Consider the following 17,482-nt stretch of genomic DNA (forward strand, 5'->3'; position numbering starts at 1 on the left):
TTCTAATCAAAAAACCTTACCTGTATTATATACCAGTAGAGGGTAAATTTATTTGACCTCATAATACGGGTATCTTACAACTATAAATGGCGAATCCTGTTTCGATATCTAATTTGAACGGTTTCTTTACAGCAACGCGTTCCCGATGTCACTATAAGGTTCGCTCCAGTTCCTAATGACACCTGTGCAGCTCACACATCTCGTGATCCGATTAGCTTGTTACTGCAGATTTCAGGATTCTCGTAATGATTGGTATCAAAGCGGAACGAATTGTTCCCGATCCACACTTGAACTGCCGAATTTTTATTAAGTGCGAATTACATTTTTCAGAAATATATACACGATCTATTGTTTGTTATTTTTTCTTGTTAGATCATATCAACTTTCGTTACTTTCAATGAAAATTATCAGCCATTTATGATGAATTTATAAACCATTTTTCTTGACGTTGTACCGTTATCTGCTAAATGACAATTTTTCATGGATTCGGGTGAGTTCAACGCGTGGCGTGTGTGCGGTGTATTATTTGCTTTCACACGTTCCCCATTCATGGTAGAGAGATCCGTAGGAAACTATGTTTCAGTGACAATACTCAATTATTGTACCTTTATCATCGTTGTGTGATAAAATAGCAATTACACCTTCATGCACATGATATGCGATTATAATTTGAGTATACACGCGAAATGGCGTTATTTTTTTCTTGACAACTGTGGTGCCGCGTTCAGTAGATTGTTTGCATTTGGGTTGCTCAACGATGAGACCACACTTCTTCGAGTGAAGATGTATTTCGTATTCAAGTATTCAACGATGAGAAAAAGACAATTCCCGTTGAAAAAAGAAAAATTCCGAATATTTTCCGAATCGCGTGTTTTGCGCGGCAACGTTCTTGAATTCTTCGGAAGCCTGCGCTCAGTCTCGGGTGTTTCCGGATCACCTGGTCCCTAAGTGGCGTCCGCTAGTTGTGATCTGTCCACTGATCTGTCAAACCATGATATAACCTAAATCTCATGTCATTTTCAATTCCAACAATCATTGTAGGCGTATTCGGCGGTAAATAATGTCGTCGGCTCACCTGTCAAGCGGTAAGCTGAACATCGGATTGGTAGACGAACATGCTAGGAAACAATTACTATGTTTGTTGGAAAAATGTGATGGTACCAAGGTAAAGATATAATCTGAATCTAGTTCTGTTCGGCGTAATCTGATAATATTTATAAACAAAAAGAGTAATTTTATGTTGGTATATATCACAGGTGATCATTTGGGACGCATCCTTGGCAGGACCAATTGGTTCAGTGGCCCAGTACAATTTGGTGCAGCAACATGACGTAGTTAAGATGTTTCCCTTGGTAGGCGGAAAACTTGAACCTACAACTGTTGAAAATGTTATATTTATTACCAGACCACACCTGGATCTCATGGATTTAATTGCTGAAAATGTGCATGGGTATGCATCGCTGCATTGCAGTCTTTGATCTTACCTTGAATCCAATGGAAAATTTGTAACATATTATGGCAGTGCAAATTTTTTAAGAATATTATAAGAATTTATATGATACCTTGTATTAATATTCGAATTACTCTATTTTGTAATAGTGAAGAAGGCAGGAGACCCCAAAAAAAATTTTATCTCTTTTGGGTGCCTCGTAAAAGTCTCATATGTGAGAAGAAACTAAAAAATCGAGGGGTATTTGGAAGCTTGACATTTGATGAATTTGCGTGTGATTTATTTCCATTTGATGCTGACTTGGTGTCAATGGAGCTAAGCGGAGCTTTTAAAGAATTCTTTTTGGAAAACGATCCCACTTGCTTGTATCAAGTTGCACAAGCTATTCAAAGCTTACAAAGACTATATGGAAAAATTCCTAAAGTTACTGGGCGGGGTCCAGCTGCTAATAAAGTGTGGGAATTGATGAAAAGACTCCAACGGGAGGAGGAGGGTGTCAAGAGTGATACTGTTCAACCACCACTAATCGAGCACTTACTGTTATTAGACAGATCTGTCGATCTGCTTTCACCATTGGTTACACAATTGACTTATGAAGGTCTTATAGATGAAATATTTGGTATAAACAATAGTAAGTTTCATCAAATCTTTGAAAAAATAAATTTTCCATTTTTATTTGTTGGTGGGTTGTACCGTGGAATGGTCAAAGAATTTCGCATAGATTAAAAAGATTTCGAAATTGGTTTAACCAACAGACTTTTCTTTGTTGAATGAATTTATTATTGTAGGTTTTCCCACTTACAGATACTGTCCAGTTGCCAGCTAAAGAATTCCATGATGCTAATGACTCACCTACCGTAATGTCTCTTGACAAAGTTGAACGGATTATTCTGAACTCTGGGGAAGAACTTTATGCTGAGATTAGGTATGGTTCGATCAAGATTTCACTTTCTAAGTTATCTTGAAGACTTATGATTATTATTTTCAATTAGAGATAAAAATTTCAACGGTGTTGGCCCAATACTAAGTCGTAAGGCAAAAATCATATCATCACAATTTGATGAACGACATGGTGACAAAAGTGTCCAAGAAATCAAACAGTTTGTTGCAAAGCTACCGCACATGTTGGCAACAAAGCAATCACTTGCAAGACGTGAGAAAAATAACTTATTTTGTTTAATAGTTCACTTAATATTTTGATGTATTTTACAAGACGTCTGACAATAAGTCAGTACTTGTTCGTCAAAAAGACTTTAGTGTAAAATTAACATTCATAATAGATGCTTAATTTTTTTCTCACAGATACAACGATAGCGGAAATGATTAAAGAAGTGACAGATTCAAGTAACTTTCTTGAGTCACTGCAGATCGAACAAGAATTACTGAATTGTATTGATACAGACAAGCCAAATTCACACATTGAAGATATGATAGCCCAGCAACAACCACTGCTGAAAGTGTTGAGGCTCCTTTGCATCCAGTCGCTCACAAACTCGGGTCTAAAGCCAAAGTTACTCGATTACTACAAAAAAGAGATAGTGCAGACTTATGGGTATCAGCACTTACCCTCATTGATAAATCTAGAAAAGGCTGGACTCCTTCGACCCCAACAGCCTTTCAGGCAGTATTCTGTACTCAGAAAAGCTTTGCGACTAACTGTTGAGGATGAGAGTGAAGTGGCTCCAAAAGATATCAGTTACGTTCATTCTGTGTATGCTCCACTGAGCATCAGACTAGCTGAACAATTGGTACAACCAACAGGATGGCAGGGACTTAATGACGTACTTGGATTGTTACCTGGTCCTACCATCAACAGCAGTCCCAATGTCTCAAATTCTGCTTCAGGAAGAAGTACGAACTTATTTCCAGTATTAGATTATCGAATGGAATAAAAGGATGTCTTAAAATTTTGTGTAATCCTTGATGATACTATAGACGTCTTCTTATCCTATTTGTACAGAAAGTTACTATTTTTTTCTCATTGTATTCTTATATTTTTTTCTTATAGGAAATTCAATAACCAGTGAAGATTCAAATTCAGAACCACCAAGGTTGGTCCTTGTATTTTTTATTGGAGGGTGTACCTTTGCTGAAATATCTGCACTGAGATTTTTATCACAAAAAGAGGATTGTAAGAGAAATCAATTAGTCTTCCAACAAATTACATCAGAGACAGAAGTGCTGATTACCTGTAAATATGATTTATGCTTACAGCTAATGTGGAATTCGTAGTAGGAACAACAAAATTGATAAATGGAAATTCTTTCATCACTTCGTTAATGGAAGACTTGGAGAGTAACTGAATTTTTGTTATCACATAGCAGAAGAGAAATTCTGAATGGGATATTTCAGCTCGTTGTGAGTTCATTCTTCCCATAAACTCATGTTTTCTATTGTATAACTGCATCAGACATTGTGTTTAAGGTCGTTCTTATCAAATCTACTAAAATTTCGTTCTTAATAAAAATTGTTCTTATATCTCCATAATGCGTTTTGTGATTTTTCATAGTATAGAAAAATGGTATATGTATATATTTACCGCGCAAAGCTCGGTTAAGAAGAAATGGATTAAAGTTATCGATGGCACCTCCAGTGAGTTCGGGGCGCTGTCCACGTAGTGTTGAGTTTCTCAATTCCCTACCAGCTAGCGCCACTCCGTATCAATAGACGGGGCTCTGGTAGACTGGTAAAAAGGCGTCAAAAACTTTGCAAATTTATCGTGCATCTAGTCAAGTGCCGTACTCGCGTATTGTTGCTTTTTGTGAGTTTTGGTTAAGCTGTTTGGTGTGTGTATGTGATAGGTTCGAGGCGTGTGATTTCCGGCTTAAACTATAAGAAAAATATTAAATAAAACCGAATGCCGCGCGAAGCTGCCGACAAAGGTAATATGCATTCGGGATCGTCAGCCAGAAGGAGGGACGACGTCTAAAGTATTTTGTATTGCGCGCATGCTTGTGCACTCGCCATTTTGAAGGTGAATACTTTTGCGAGTGTGTACTGTCGTGGTACTGCTAAAAATTTATCTTTGTGTATGCGTTCGATTTTTCCGAACCCCGGTACAGAATACCTTATACAAGAATTCGCCCCATGTCAAGTCTACCCTTCTTCCTAGTCAAGACGAATTGTCGACCTCACTTCTCGAGACCCAACCCTCCTTACACCCGCATTTCAATCTCTGGAATTTCTTTTATCAAATCCGTTTCCCACCCCTTTTGGTCAGCCTCGAACTTACCCACTCTACCTCAATGAACACTTTACAATTATGACCATACGAGTTAACGATTATCTCCCTAACAAGTACATCTAACAATTCTTATACTGCAAACTCTGTCTCCTAATGATCGTTTGCTGGCCAAGCCTTTCCTCAACTGTTCAGGATATGTGTCACATTCACGCAAATGACGTGGGCAATGCATAACAACATTATACCTATACCTTTGAAATGCAACAATCATCAACACTACTTGGAATCTTCAATTAATTTTTCATTTTCCTCTGCTCACTCTTTGAACCATTATAATAAATTCGGTGCTCATCATTTCTTTAAATTTGCTATCGTCGTGCTAATGATATTAATTGTAGGTTTTCAAGCGCACGGTGTTTGGTTCTGTGAAATCAGGGACTGATCATTCATGACTGTGATTTGTCTACAAATCAAGTTCAAGTTCAATTTAATTTAAGACACTGTGATTTTTTTGAATCATTGAACATTGCTAATGAAAAAATTCATCAACAAAGAAAACTCCAATTATCTGTTCAGAAGAGAACATTATTTGGGTTTCATTTTTTAACTTCTGTGAAAAAAATCAGTGTTGTCAAACGGTCTGTAATTAGTAAATTTACCCCTAGTTGTGGGTAACTAATAATTTTTCCTCACCCATAAAGCACCAAAAGTCATATTACATTGCTAATGAGTGTTTAGAAATAATTGGAGAAACAGATTCAGTCGCATATCTGACATCTGTCACAATTTTAAGCTACTCATAAGGAGTTGAATATCCTGTTGCAATAATCTAATTTCCTCGAACTATGATACATGCTAGAAGATACGAATTCATTCATATTTACAATCTCCTTGCTGATAGTATTCTTGAAATGTTATTCTACCCAATGACTTATTAATTATAACTCATGTTGAAACTGATTCTTTTTACAACTTATGTAAATACTGATATTGAAGTCCAATGTATATACTTGAATCATTTTTCACAACAGCAATGCCTGTCCATGCTTCAAATGTCTGAAAGAAAATTGGAAAAACATACATACCGCTAATTTCAGTTATCAACTTCTATGTACTCACATTTCTAGATCTACATTTTGCAGTGAAAAATATTCAGCACGAACTGCATTTCATGATTGATAAAAGCTTGTCCTCCATAATGTATCTGGAAGTAAAGCTCAATGAAACTGATACTTCACATATATTGTTAAATTCATCCTCTACTTACGCGATAATGTCATAACATGATGTGAATTAGTCTTGTGTCTAGAGGGTTATTCCATACTCTCTCAAAAATTTGAGTAATGGAAGACACTAGTCTCTCATTATTCTGCTGTCCATAATCCTCAAAATCATTTATGCTTGCATAGGTTTTACACAGCACATAATTACACATTCCCGAACACATGAAATATTTGTTTGACAAACTCAACGCCTTTGAGCTTCATGTCAGTAAAAATGGGTTTGTATCTATGATAGTCAAGCATTATAGTTAAGACCTATGTGGATACATGTGTTCTACAATCGAAACCAACGCGAGTGTCTATGAATTTTGTGCGCAGATAAAATGAGGGCTGGAAAAGCAGACTGACAGAGATTTCATCAAGATTGGAGGGGCGAAAGAAAGTGGATAGGACAAGGTGATAGGCAAGTGCAAGCTGTGGCAGGCCTCGGCCGCCCCACTAGCACGTGTGCTACTATGCCGGCTTTTCCAAGACCTGGCAGCCTAAAAGACCCAGAGATAGCTGAGCTTTTTGAGAAAAATGATCCAGAAAAAATATTTGAAGATCTCCGTGAGATCGGACATGGAAGTTTTGGAGCTGTTTATTATGCGAGATGCCTGGTCACCAGGGAGATTGTTGCAATCAAGAAAATGTCCTATCTGGGAAAACAGACTGTGGAAAAGTGGCAGGATATTCTAAAAGAGATTCGATTTCTTCGGCAACTTAACCATCCCAATACCATTGAATACAAAGGATGCTACCTCAGAGATCATACTGCATGGGTAAATACATACATAAGAATTTCATGATAAATCACACGATGATATACTTGATTACACCCATATGAATAACATTTCTTGGTTGATCATCAAGATTTATATTTATATGAGAAGCAATGATTCTGGTCTGCAGATCACATTTTGCAGTATCACCATTGAATAACTAGAAGTAGTAGTCAGAGTGTACATGATAATTGTGAACTTGGATTTGGATGGTTGGCATGTAATGAATATCCTAGAATGAAACTAATTCTAAGCTACATGAAATTTAAGTAATGTATGTATTTGGTAGCTGGTGATGGAATATTGCCTCGGTTCAGCATCTGATATAATAGAAGTCCACAAGAGACCTTTGAAAGAAGATGAAATTTCTGCAATCTGTGAGGGAGTCCTTCGTGGTTTACATTACCTCCATTCTTTGGGACGTATCCATAGAGATGTAAAAGCAGGAAATATCCTGCTCACTGAAAATGGTACGGTGAAGTTAGCTGACTTTGGATCAGCTAGTATCAAGTGTCCAGCAAACAGCTTCGTCGGTACACCGTATTGGATGGCTCCGGAAGTTATCTTGGCTATGGATGAAGGGCAGTATGATGGAAAAGTGGACGTCTGGTCATTAGGAATCACATGTATCGAATTAGGTAAAGTCCGAATTTAATTTAATGATGTATCTACCTCATTTCACTCGCAGCTTCTTTGACGTTTCATTATGTGTATCAAAACTAGTCATTAAAGACTTCTGATGTAATTTATGAATGCCTATTAAATGTAACTATCAGTGGCATTTTCTCATTTATTTTTTATGTTTCAGCTGAAAGAAAGCCACCTTACTTTAACATGAATGCCATGAGTGCTTTGTATCATATTGCTCAAAATGATACTCCAACTCTAAATTCACCAGATTGGACGGATCTATTCCGAAACTTTGTAGAAGTATGCCTAACTAAAAATCCGACTGACAGACGTACTTCAGGAAAGTTACTATCAGTAAGTTTGCTATCGAATTTTTAGTTTTTTTCACATTCTGGAATGAATTATCAATCACTCAACAATGGTGAATAGGTATTATTAGAGTTATTGATCTAACAAATATTTTCTCGCAGCATCAATTTGTGACTAGAACACGTTCTCCTCATGTCTTGATCGACCTGATTCAGAGAACAAAAGCTGCCGTACGAGAATTGGACAATCTGAATTATCGGAAAATGAAAAAGATATTAATGATTGACGCCTGTGAAACCGAAAGTACAGTCGGAGATGCTGATGGTATGATTGTATGCTATGAATAACACCTTTGGCATTTTTTCTGGATGAACATCTTACATGTTGTATACATAACAGAATACAATAATTCAACTTTGCAATTATAATCATAATGTTAAAGATACTCCCGATGAGCAGACTGGTGGGGACAGTAGTAAGAGCAATTCGATAACGTCAGAGCACTCAATCCATTCAATGGGGGTTTCAGCGAGTTCTCAAAGTTCTTCCACCAACAGCTTGCCGCTGCCCATTGCTGATTCGAATGAAATTTCTACTGGTTCTGTGAGGAATCGTCACAAGATTTCTGCAGGTGTAACTGCCAATTTAATTGAACATGGTGCTAATAATTTTGCCACTATTAGAACCACGTCAATAGTCACTAAACAACAAAAGGAACACATGCAAGAAGAGATGCACGAACAAATGAGTGGCTATAAACGTATGAGGCGAGAACATCAGGGTGCTTTGGTAATTATTAAATGGATTATCCTAGTTTCCGTTTTCCAGCTATATCATTATGCTCCCTATTCGTTCATTGCTATGTTAGTTATATGATTTGAAGATCTCCTATCTGTAATATCTTGTGTTGCTTTGTAAATTGCAGGTAAAATTAGAGGAACGTTGCAAGATGGAAGTCGAGTCCCACAAGCAATTATTAGATAAAGAATATGAAACTTTGCTACAACAGTTCAGCAAGGAATTAGAAAAATTACAACTCCGGCACCTGCAGGAATTAGAGCGGAAACTAAAACAAAATCAAAATGCAGAGAAAAAGTTGCAGAAGGAAATATCAAGTAGGCAAGAAGCTGACCGAAAGGCATTAGAGGCTCAACAAAAACGTGATTATAAGGTAATACACAGTTTGGCTCATTGAAAGATTTTTAGTAACCATTTTCCAACTTTGGTATTTATCATATGTTTAATTGAAGCTCGATAACATCAAACCATATAGGTCGAACTTTGTGAAGATCAATGTACATGATGATTTCTACTCCTGTATTATCTCTATGTGTAGTAATTGGTATAATTTGCTATTATAGGCATACAAAGAGCGGTGGAAGCGAGAGCTTTCTCAGGATGAAGTCACACCGAGGCGACAGCGGGATGCCACACTTCAGAGTCACAAGGACAGTTTGAGACAGATGGAAGCTCAGGAAGAACAAAGACTCGCCAGGGGACAACGCGAGTATCTTGATCTTGAGATCCGCAAATTTCGCAGAAAAAAATTACTCATTTTTCATAGCTTGGAACAGGAGCTACTGAGAGAGGTTTGTACATTTTTAAGCACCAATCACACTTCTTTAAGATTACTGCTTGTTAAGGTACACCTCTAACAACGTCAGTGTCTTTGTCGCACTTATGAGTAATATGTAATGGTTTCGTTAAGGAGTTAAACAAAAGGCAGCAGCAACTGGAACAAGCGCATGGAATGTTACTGCGTCACCATGAAAAAACTCAGGAGCTCGAGTACAGACAGCAAAGGGCAGTACACGCACTCAGGGAGGATCAGGTCCACCGGCAGCATGCCACCGAACTGTCCAATCAACAAGATTACATGCAGAGAGCTGAGCGTGACTTGCGCAAGAAGCATGCACTAGAACTTAAACAACAACCTAAAAGTCTGAAGGTGAGTTTTGTTCTTCGATCAAAATTACTTTGCATTATTCGTCTGATCTGGACACTCATCATATCAATTGGGCAAACACATTTTGGAAGGATTCTATTGTGATTTGATTGTGAAACCTCTTTTGTGAATTTTAGCAAAAAGAAATGCAGATACGCAAACAATTTCGAGAGACATGTAAGATTCAGACACGTCAGTACAAGGCGCTAAAAGCGCAGATACTGCAGAACACTGCCAAGGATGAACAGAAAGCAGTAATAAAAAAATTGAAGGAAGAGCAGAGGCGAAAGCTTGCTCTATTGGGTGATCAGTATGAACAAAGTATTGCTGAGATGCTACAAAAACAAAGTATTCGATTAGATACATCACAGGAAGTGGAGTGTCACCAACTCAAGGTTTGTATTCTTCCAAAGAACTGTTGTGTTATAAAAACAAACATTCCAATCTCCAACTAGTCCTTCAATCGTTGATTTGAGACTTATAATCCGAAAGACATTGATTATTTTGTAATTTTCAACTTCCAACTTTGATAACACAAACTATATATTCTAATGCTACAGGAGAGATTACATTACGAGTTGGAGATTTTAATGGCATACCAGTCAAAGAATAAGATGCAAGCAGAAGCGCAAAGAAATCGAGAGCGTCGTGAATTGGAAGATCGCGTATCAGTGAGGAGGGCTCTTCTAGAACAAAAAATGGAGCTCGAAACTCAGCAGTTCCTGCAGGAGCGCAGCGAACGAATTCGTTTGCTTCATGAAAGACAGGAACGTGAACTTCAACAATTTGATGAAGAAAGTGCAAGAATCGGCTTTAGGTAAATAGATTTGCACTTTCATATAATTTAAAATAACGAGCTTCAAAATTTGTATACTTTTATTTTGTTGTTGATCTCCCATCATTTAGAGTTATTATTCAATTTCAATCTTTCTATTTGTTAGTGAAAAATTGTCTGTTTCAGTGCATTGGCAATAGCAGAGGCATCAAAAGAGTCTTATCCAGATGACGAGAGTCTCAGTGGCTCGATGCTCAGTCTGGCCCATAGTAATAGCTCGACATCCTTCACCCCAAATAGCCTCTAATCTTAACTGTTATGTAACGTACGTCTGACTGCAGTTTACACTACTGAATTGACCTTCAAAATATTTGCTAACTTATGAACGATGGTTGTCAATTCTGTGTGCCTGCACCCATACCTAAGAGAACAGGAAATAACTGCTGGATACTAGATTAAACATGAGATTATTTCTCTGATTGTGCTTCTTCCGCGATTAGATCCAAGTATTGATACATCATATGGAGGAAAAAAAGAAGAGATAAAGAAAAAAAAAAATCATTTCATACGTACAAATCTATGATATCATTTGATTTTCAAAAGTACGCACGAATTGTTCAACTAATTCGTTTTATAACATTCACAAAAATAGTTAACGTTATTTAGACAATTATTTTTTGCTGCCACAACCCCATTTTCCAGTTGATATGGTACATATAATTTGTTTTTTGTTTTGATTTTTTTTTCGAGTCCGACGGTTTTTCCGAAGTTGGTTGAACAAATGTGTCAAGAACAATGATACCAAATTTCATCCTTGTACAGCGTACTGATTAATACGAGTATTTTGATATTATATTTGGGTCTTCCAACGCTATGCCGCAGGCAGTAAAACGTTGTACGGATTGAATTAAGACTTGATTAAAATATTTTGGTTTTATTTGTGATTTCGACCTTCGCCAATGAAGTTTCATAGAAGTAGCAAAAGGTAATAGATTATTCGGAGTAATACTCAGGCCTTGATAATTTGGTAAACATCTCATGTTTCCTCGGATGTCCAGTATACTTTCCAAAATTATACTCTTAAACCATACTGTGACTTTCCTTTCCTTTATTTCTTAATATCTTTACTACCTGTATTTGTTATTATATCCTTTATCTAATTCATTAATTAAATGATTATTATAGAACGTCAGATGATTGTGACATTTTTAACGAAAGGAGATAAAGAGATAAAAGCAATCGACTGATTGCAAAAGTTATGCATATTCCGTTTTTATTTATTTTTTTTTCTTTTTCAAGTTTTTTGATTACATGATCATTTGACTTTGCAAAAAATAGTGATGGAATTGTTACCATTTTCAACTGAAGTCATATGTTTGTTAGATCGATTTGCTTGAGAACTGATCGAACCAAAGCTAACTGTATCAATGGTTTGAGAGAGAAACAAATTTGCAAAAAAAAGTATGTAAAAACTGTCACAAGTTTACAATATATCGCAAAATTATTCAACGAATTCGGATTATCCGTTGGAAAAAACAGAATAGAAATTTGTGCAATATGATATTATCAGATGAATAATTCTTGTGTGTTAAGATTATTATTAGTATTTTTCATGAGTTTTTCATGAGGCTGAAAATATTTGAGTACTTATTTAATAACTCAATAAATATACTTTTAGTCGGTGTCATACATCAGTTAGCAGTTATCACCAACTCGGAAATAAAACTTGGTAACATAAAGAAGTTGCGACGTATAATGATGAATAACATGTCATTATTTCAACTATGAATGACTTGAGTGGTTTGCAAGAACACACCTGAAGTATGTGTACAATATTTATTAATGAATTATTCAATTATGTGTTCAATTATTGTGATATAAGTGTTTGCAAAGGGAAGATGGAGGATACAATTGGCTCTGATATGTGTTCAGTTAATATCGTGTCAGTCAAAATTGTCACAATCAACTGAAGCTGCTACCTTTAGTATGGGAGCGACATGTACATATACAAAAACACGCTACGCATAACACATTATTAAAGTGAAAAGTAATAATAAAGGAAATTGATAGAATGCAACTTCATACGCCAAATGATAGCGATGAAGAAGTAGGGAAGTTTAGGATTTATCGTCAGGTACAGACAATTTTTGAAAACTTTCGGCATATATTGCCGATTGTTGAATACAAATTGTGCTATTAGTTAACATGCCAATTTCTATGATTTTCATTTCATTGATGAAAAATTAAACTATACATATGACGATACGATGTAGAATCGGCTTATTCTAAATTTTTTTTTGTTCTTGATATTGAAAAAATGAAAACTATCGAAGCTATAGTTTGAGCAAGTTAGATGTTTTACTCGTAGCACGAATTTTTCGTCTTGCAATGCGATAATACATGGTCATTCGAATTTTATTTGAATCTTAACTGTTATTCCAATTCAGTGCATACCAATTTGGAAAATAACTTTTCAATGTTGTCAGCATTTGTAAATATTTGTTTGCTATGTTTATTGTTACGAAATGGAACTTTAGGTAAGTCGACTAGAACTTTGTAGACAGTAATGTTTACGGAAACTCCAAAGTTACGCTTCGACACAGTATCAGGCTTTAACTAGGCGAATTGTAATTTTCTTTTCATGTAGCGGTATTCATTTACTAAACCAAGGTCTAGAAAGTTATAGGAAACTGAGCCTGATGGCTCAATTTGAAACCATTTCTTTGAATGTAGTATTTTATCATTGGATTGCTACTACGACATAGCAAAAAGGGACGACGTTAGCATTGCGATATTCCAAATGCAAACTTCATGGCCGCAACTTTTCCTTTTAGGATTCGCATCTTTTTCTCACCAGCTAATATAATTATCGTTAGGTCGATTCAATTGTTTCAATTTCTCTGCAAAATAACATTTCTGATACCAACATCTAAATCACTTTCAAAAACTTAGCTATTTATTTATACAATCATTACAACATATCCTCGTTTCATCAAATAACTGTTATTAAATCTATTTATTTATGTTTCACTCCATGCACACTTTCCAAGGTGCTTATCGTATTTGTCAAGTGAAAGGTATCACATCTCATAGTTCAAGTTTATTGATAATTCTCTAAACGTGAAAACGTGTAATACTTCCAAATGTAAATTTAATTTAGTCTTGTGATCAATTATCGTAGAGCGGTACGCGAGTATCTGTAATGGAAATCTCTAATATCTTACAGCAATTTTAACGTATTTCCTATTTGTGAATCATGGGCCCCGTGTGAATCTAATATGTGAGCTTAACTGTATGGTCAATAACATGCTCACAGAAAATTAAAAATACACTCGATTATAAACTGAAATAGGTACATACAAGTATAGATAAATATTCTCTATTATTATATAAATATAAATATATAATATACATAAATTTAAACTAAAGAAAACCAATACCTTTATAGCAAGTAACCAATCGAGAAAAGCGACGCACGCATTGTCAGTAATCCGATACAGCATCGGTCTTAATAATTATAATAATTATTATAATTAATTATTTTTATTTTTAAGTTTAGGTAGAGTATAAATACATTTTTTAACTAAACTGATGGATGGAGTAGAGTGAGCTAATGCTACAATATACAAACCGTTAGACCAAAGTTTGTTATACGTAGTTGTGCCACTCAACACCACTATGCTGATTAGATAATAAAAATTGAAAATATCAAATCAAATGTAATTTTAGTCTTATGACATTGTTGTTCCCAGTTGCACAATATCCTCTATTATTCTTATTGACGGCCACAAAACGTCATATTGCGTTTACACGAACATGGATCCTATCTTTCGAAATTAGGCAATAACACTTCTATTCTGTACAAATGGAATATTTTAACGTACAAGCGATACTTTTTCCAACACGTAATACTCACAATCAGTTATGTTTGTTGATGACAAACGAAGGATGTTTGAAATCTACAATAACAGATGTATGATACAGAATTATTCCTTCTATCCGTTTGAAGTATCGTCAACTGTATGAGTGAAAGAATATAAGAAGCAGTATTCAAAGTTCTTCATGATATAGTGTATTTTCTGTTACATACAAATATCGGCTTACTAAAACTGAATGGACATTAATTCACAACCAAGTGCATTGTCGGGAATAGTCGTTCAACTGGAGGCAGTTGAAATACATAAAACTAATTATTCCTATAAGTTATGAGCAGCCATTTTTCACTAGTCGAGTCGCAGCCATAGATAGATAATATATATATTCTTTGATTTTTACATGATTCATCCAAGGTGTACATTATTACAACAAATAGTTTTTTACAATATTACATTATTAGTACTATGATTTACGAAATAGAAATATAGGTAATAAGTATTGTACAAATGCAATTAATGTCCTTATTGGCAGTAGGAATATTACTTAGTGGTGGAAAACGATGTAGGTCTCAATATACGAGAGTGCATTTCTCTGATAAGCGGCACTGTGTATGCAACACAGTTATCCCACCCTGGGGATCTCCACGCACTTTCTCGGGTTTCCTTACGCGTTTGAAGGTCCTTATAGGCTGAAAATAAAGATCACGAATTCCTTAATTTGCCTTATTCAAAAGCTTAAATAGTTTTAACTTCGTTAATCCATGTATTCTGCGGTTATTCTAATTAGTAAATCAGGTCTCAGGTCGAATAATTAATGAACGAATTCTACGTTCCATGATATCAGGACTTACACCAAATGTGATGAACATTGTATAATCTTCCAATCTGTGAGAAGAATCCAGCAAATGCTTCATCGTTGTTACGTCTATAGTTGATCGCCCTTGCCCAATTGTTACCCCACTCTATCATTGTGCCAGGTTTCAGGCTGTAGCTACGTATTTCGTATATATTTGGAGTGTCTCTCATTACAAGCTGTGGCCAATAACTGAATGCTAACAGATACTGGAGATGCCGTGATCTGACATAGTTGCCCTGCTCTTTTACTAGCCGTTGATATGCCTAAACAAAAAATATTAGGTAATACATTAACTGAACCATTTTTTTATCATTCATTTAGACAGATGATGAGAATAACTGCCTGTATCAAGTTACAAAAACTAGTGCAACTTTGACTCAGTATGAAAATTCCGATTTTTCTTGCAAGCGTTTCTCATTGCTCTGAAATGAATGTTTTACCTGATCCTGTGAAAGCGTAAGTAGAGTCCGGTCTACTCGTTCATATCCTCCTGTGTATCGCCAGAGATGCAATGCTTGATCCATGTCTCCAACTTCCACGATCCAAGATCCGATTAAATCGCATTGTAGATCAGATTTTTTTGAGTGAATAAGGTTCACGTATTCTTCACTGAAAATAAAAAAAACTTCATTTTTTATGCTCATGCTTTCATTTTTTTTGCTCTCATTTTTGTCCCATAAGTATGCCCGAGATTCTACAATGTGAAATCACTATAGCCCCTAGGAATTTTGGTTGAAATATTAAATGTTTTATGCTTCTCTCTGATGATAACATCATTTTGATGGAACTCATTTGGTGTATTGGGAAATAGGTCAGTTTCCTAAGAATGAAAAAATTCAGGTCTCATCTTTCTCTTGTCTTTGAATTGCATAACAAGATGTAAAGATGGATGTTGATGATACAAAGCTAGATTTTTTCAATAATAGAACATTAAGGCAGCAAAAAATTGGTACTTCGAATTACTTAGAAACAGAAACAATCGAATCTAAAAACAAACCTAGGTCTGTTAGCTCCAATATTTTTATTCGAATTTTGAAGCGCCGAAACAAATTTCTACAATTGTATCGCCGATAGATAAGGTTTAGAATGCGCGAAAAGCTGTGAGATATGGGGAAGGTCAAGTGTTAACGGTAAGCTAAACTCACTAGTTAACGAGGTATTTGTCCATAGAATCTGGACGTATGTTGTGGGTGTTTAATGCATATATTATCTCTTTGTCTGAGAGCATACGGGAGTGGGATTCTTTGGTCGGCTCGATTTTGCGGACCGAAAGTTTGCTGAGCCATCCCTCGTTGCTGTCTTGACGTTCAGACGACCTTGCCACGAATCTGCGAACATATACATACCTATACGGTGTACGTTTTTGAGATTCACTGGGTACACTAACCACTCAATGACAAATAGAATATTTACGATAAAATTACAGGATTTTACTAATCCCAAAAGTTAAGAATACCTCGATGACGTAAGCGTGGGCAAATTCGTTTTGGCAAAAGCCGACTGTAAAGCTCTGAACTTTCGTAGAACAGCGGCCATTCTTGCCGTAAGTGTTGATTATTTATCAAATCGAAATTAGTTCTCACGAGCGCCGGGCATCTGGTTGACCGATATCGAATGCATAATATGCGCACGCGTGGATAGTATGCTACGTGCTAGTCGAACGGTCGAACCGGTCGAACTACGGAAGCCCGGTAGGGACATCTAACTGACTCTGTGTGTGGCGACATACTGTATACCGAGCGCTAGCGCGGCAGCGCTATCATCTCTTCGAACTTGGAATCGTCGACTTCATCTCCAACTAAGGCGTTGCTCATTTATCGATACGTTATAATATCGGATTCTAAAACTGTGAGAATGATTGAAAAATACTACCTCATCTATGTATAACGTTGCTTAATTAAACGAATAAAACATGGTGATACATCAAATCAGTTAGTGGAAGCGTTGGTAAAAGCCTCGACCTAGCGCGCACCCCTACGCGGCCTCTGATGGGTCCAGTATCCTAGTTCATATGTTACCCGAGACGCGCCACCTCAATAGTCCGTCCCTCAACCAGCCTGAACGCGTTCGGGGAATACCAAAAGGAAATTTCATTCCGCTGATCCTAATACGAACAGAATACTAGCTGATTGTGAGTTTAAAAATTGGTGATTTCTGAGCACTATAAGGTGGAGCGTTGACTGAAGAAGTATCAATTAACGGGTGGGGGGGGAGTTTAGTGGAGGGAGTGGAGCTTGTACATAACGCTTAGGGATGTACTCGGACGAGTTCGTTACCTTTATGTCAACTGAAACGTTCAAAAGTTGAGCAGGTCTGAATTAAGAAATTAGCGATGGAGGTAAGACCAATTTCAGAATTTTTCCTCATTTTAATATTGGTGAAAACATTCGCACTTATTGGGTTCTTTATGATGC

The 17,482-nt window shown here is 36.3% G+C and overlaps 3 protein-coding genes across 6 annotated transcripts; 2 read left to right on the plus strand and 1 right to left on the minus strand.

Annotated features, from left to right (window-relative positions):
- The first annotated feature begins 125 nt into the window (after positions 1-125).
- On the plus strand, positions 126-3,937 carry LOC105686913 (vacuolar protein sorting-associated protein 33A). The gene is made up of 8 exons (XM_012402182.3): positions 126-1,165; positions 1,257-1,450; positions 1,600-2,081; positions 2,255-2,375; positions 2,443-2,603; positions 2,753-3,301; positions 3,459-3,581; positions 3,665-3,937. The coding sequence occupies exons 1-8, from the start codon at positions 1,061-1,063 to the stop codon at positions 3,751-3,753; spliced, it is 1,824 nt and encodes a 607-aa protein (XP_012257605.1). The 5' UTR covers positions 126-1,060; the 3' UTR covers positions 3,754-3,937.
- Positions 3,938-4,118: 181 nt separating this feature from the next.
- Positions 4,119-14,060, plus strand: LOC105686892 (serine/threonine-protein kinase Tao). 3 transcript variants are annotated; one of them, XM_012402139.4, is made up of 12 exons: positions 4,119-4,424; positions 6,236-6,678; positions 6,968-7,316; positions 7,487-7,662; positions 7,779-7,941; positions 8,060-8,406; positions 8,543-8,788; positions 8,979-9,206; positions 9,326-9,565; positions 9,700-9,957; positions 10,123-10,379; positions 10,524-14,060. In XM_012402139.4, the coding sequence occupies exons 2-12, from the start codon at positions 6,373-6,375 to the stop codon at positions 10,642-10,644; spliced, it is 2,691 nt and encodes an 896-aa protein (XP_012257562.1). In that variant the 5' UTR covers positions 4,119-4,424; positions 6,236-6,372; the 3' UTR covers positions 10,645-14,060. The 3 variants fall into 3 exon arrangements, with proteins under 3 accessions (XP_012257562.1, XP_012257571.1, XP_012257554.1); XM_012402148.4 differs by having other exon boundaries at positions 4,119-4,332; XM_012402131.4 differs by lacking the exon at positions 4,119-4,424 and adding an exon at positions 4,481-6,135.
- Positions 14,061-14,580: 520 nt separating this feature from the next.
- LOC105686920 (protein NipSnap) lies at positions 14,581-16,712 on the minus strand. 2 transcript variants are annotated; one of them, XM_048650057.1, is made up of 5 exons: positions 16,525-16,712; positions 16,214-16,414; positions 15,509-15,677; positions 15,064-15,331; positions 14,581-14,901 (listed from the first exon to the last, which is right to left on the minus strand). In XM_048650057.1, exons 1-5 carry the CDS (start codon positions 16,602-16,604, stop codon positions 14,753-14,755), a joined length of 867 nt encoding a protein of 288 aa, XP_048506014.1. In that variant the 5' UTR covers positions 16,605-16,712; the 3' UTR covers positions 14,581-14,752. The 2 variants fall into 2 exon arrangements, with proteins under 2 accessions (XP_048506014.1, XP_012257624.1); XM_012402201.3 differs by having other exon boundaries at positions 16,214-16,396; positions 16,525-16,695.
- Positions 16,713-17,482: the final 770 nt, after the last annotated feature.

The sequence above is a fragment of the Athalia rosae genome, chromosome 2 (assembly GCF_917208135.1).
Source record: "Athalia rosae chromosome 2, iyAthRosa1.1, whole genome shotgun sequence".
Classification (NCBI taxonomy): Eukaryota; Metazoa; Arthropoda; class Insecta; order Hymenoptera; family Athaliidae; genus Athalia; species Athalia rosae.

Coding starts and splice junctions, on each gene's coding strand:
- LOC105686892 (XM_012402139.4), top strand. CDS start 6,373: ATGCCGGCTTTTCCAAGACCTGGCAGCCTAAAAGACCCAGAGATAGCT. Junction 6,679..6,967: donor TCAGAGATCATACTGCATGG/GTAAATACATAC, acceptor TGTATTTGGTAG/CTGGTGATGGAATATTGCCT. Junction 8,407..8,542: donor GAGAACATCAGGGTGCTTTG/GTAATTATTAAA, acceptor TGTAAATTGCAG/GTAAAATTAGAGGAACGTTG.
- LOC105686913 (XM_012402182.3), top strand. CDS start 1,061: ATGTCGTCGGCTCACCTGTCAAGCGGTAAGCTGAACATCGGATTGGTA. Junction 2,082..2,254: donor AATATTTGGTATAAACAATA/GTAAGTTTCATC, acceptor TCCCACTTACAG/ATACTGTCCAGTTGCCAGCT. Junction 3,302..3,458: donor AAATTCTGCTTCAGGAAGAA/GTACGAACTTAT, acceptor TTTTTCTTATAG/GAAATTCAATAACCAGTGAA.
- LOC105686920 (XM_048650057.1), bottom strand. CDS start 16,604: ATGGCCGCTGTTCTACGAAAGTTCAGAGCTTTACAGTCGGCTTTTGCC. Junction 15,678..16,213: donor GACAAATACCTCGTTAACTA/GTGAGTTTAGCT, acceptor TTTTATTTTCAG/TGAAGAATACGTGAACCTTA. Junction 14,902..15,063: donor CAATGTTCATCACATTTGGT/GTAAGTCCTGAT, acceptor CTTTATTTTCAG/CCTATAAGGACCTTCAAACG.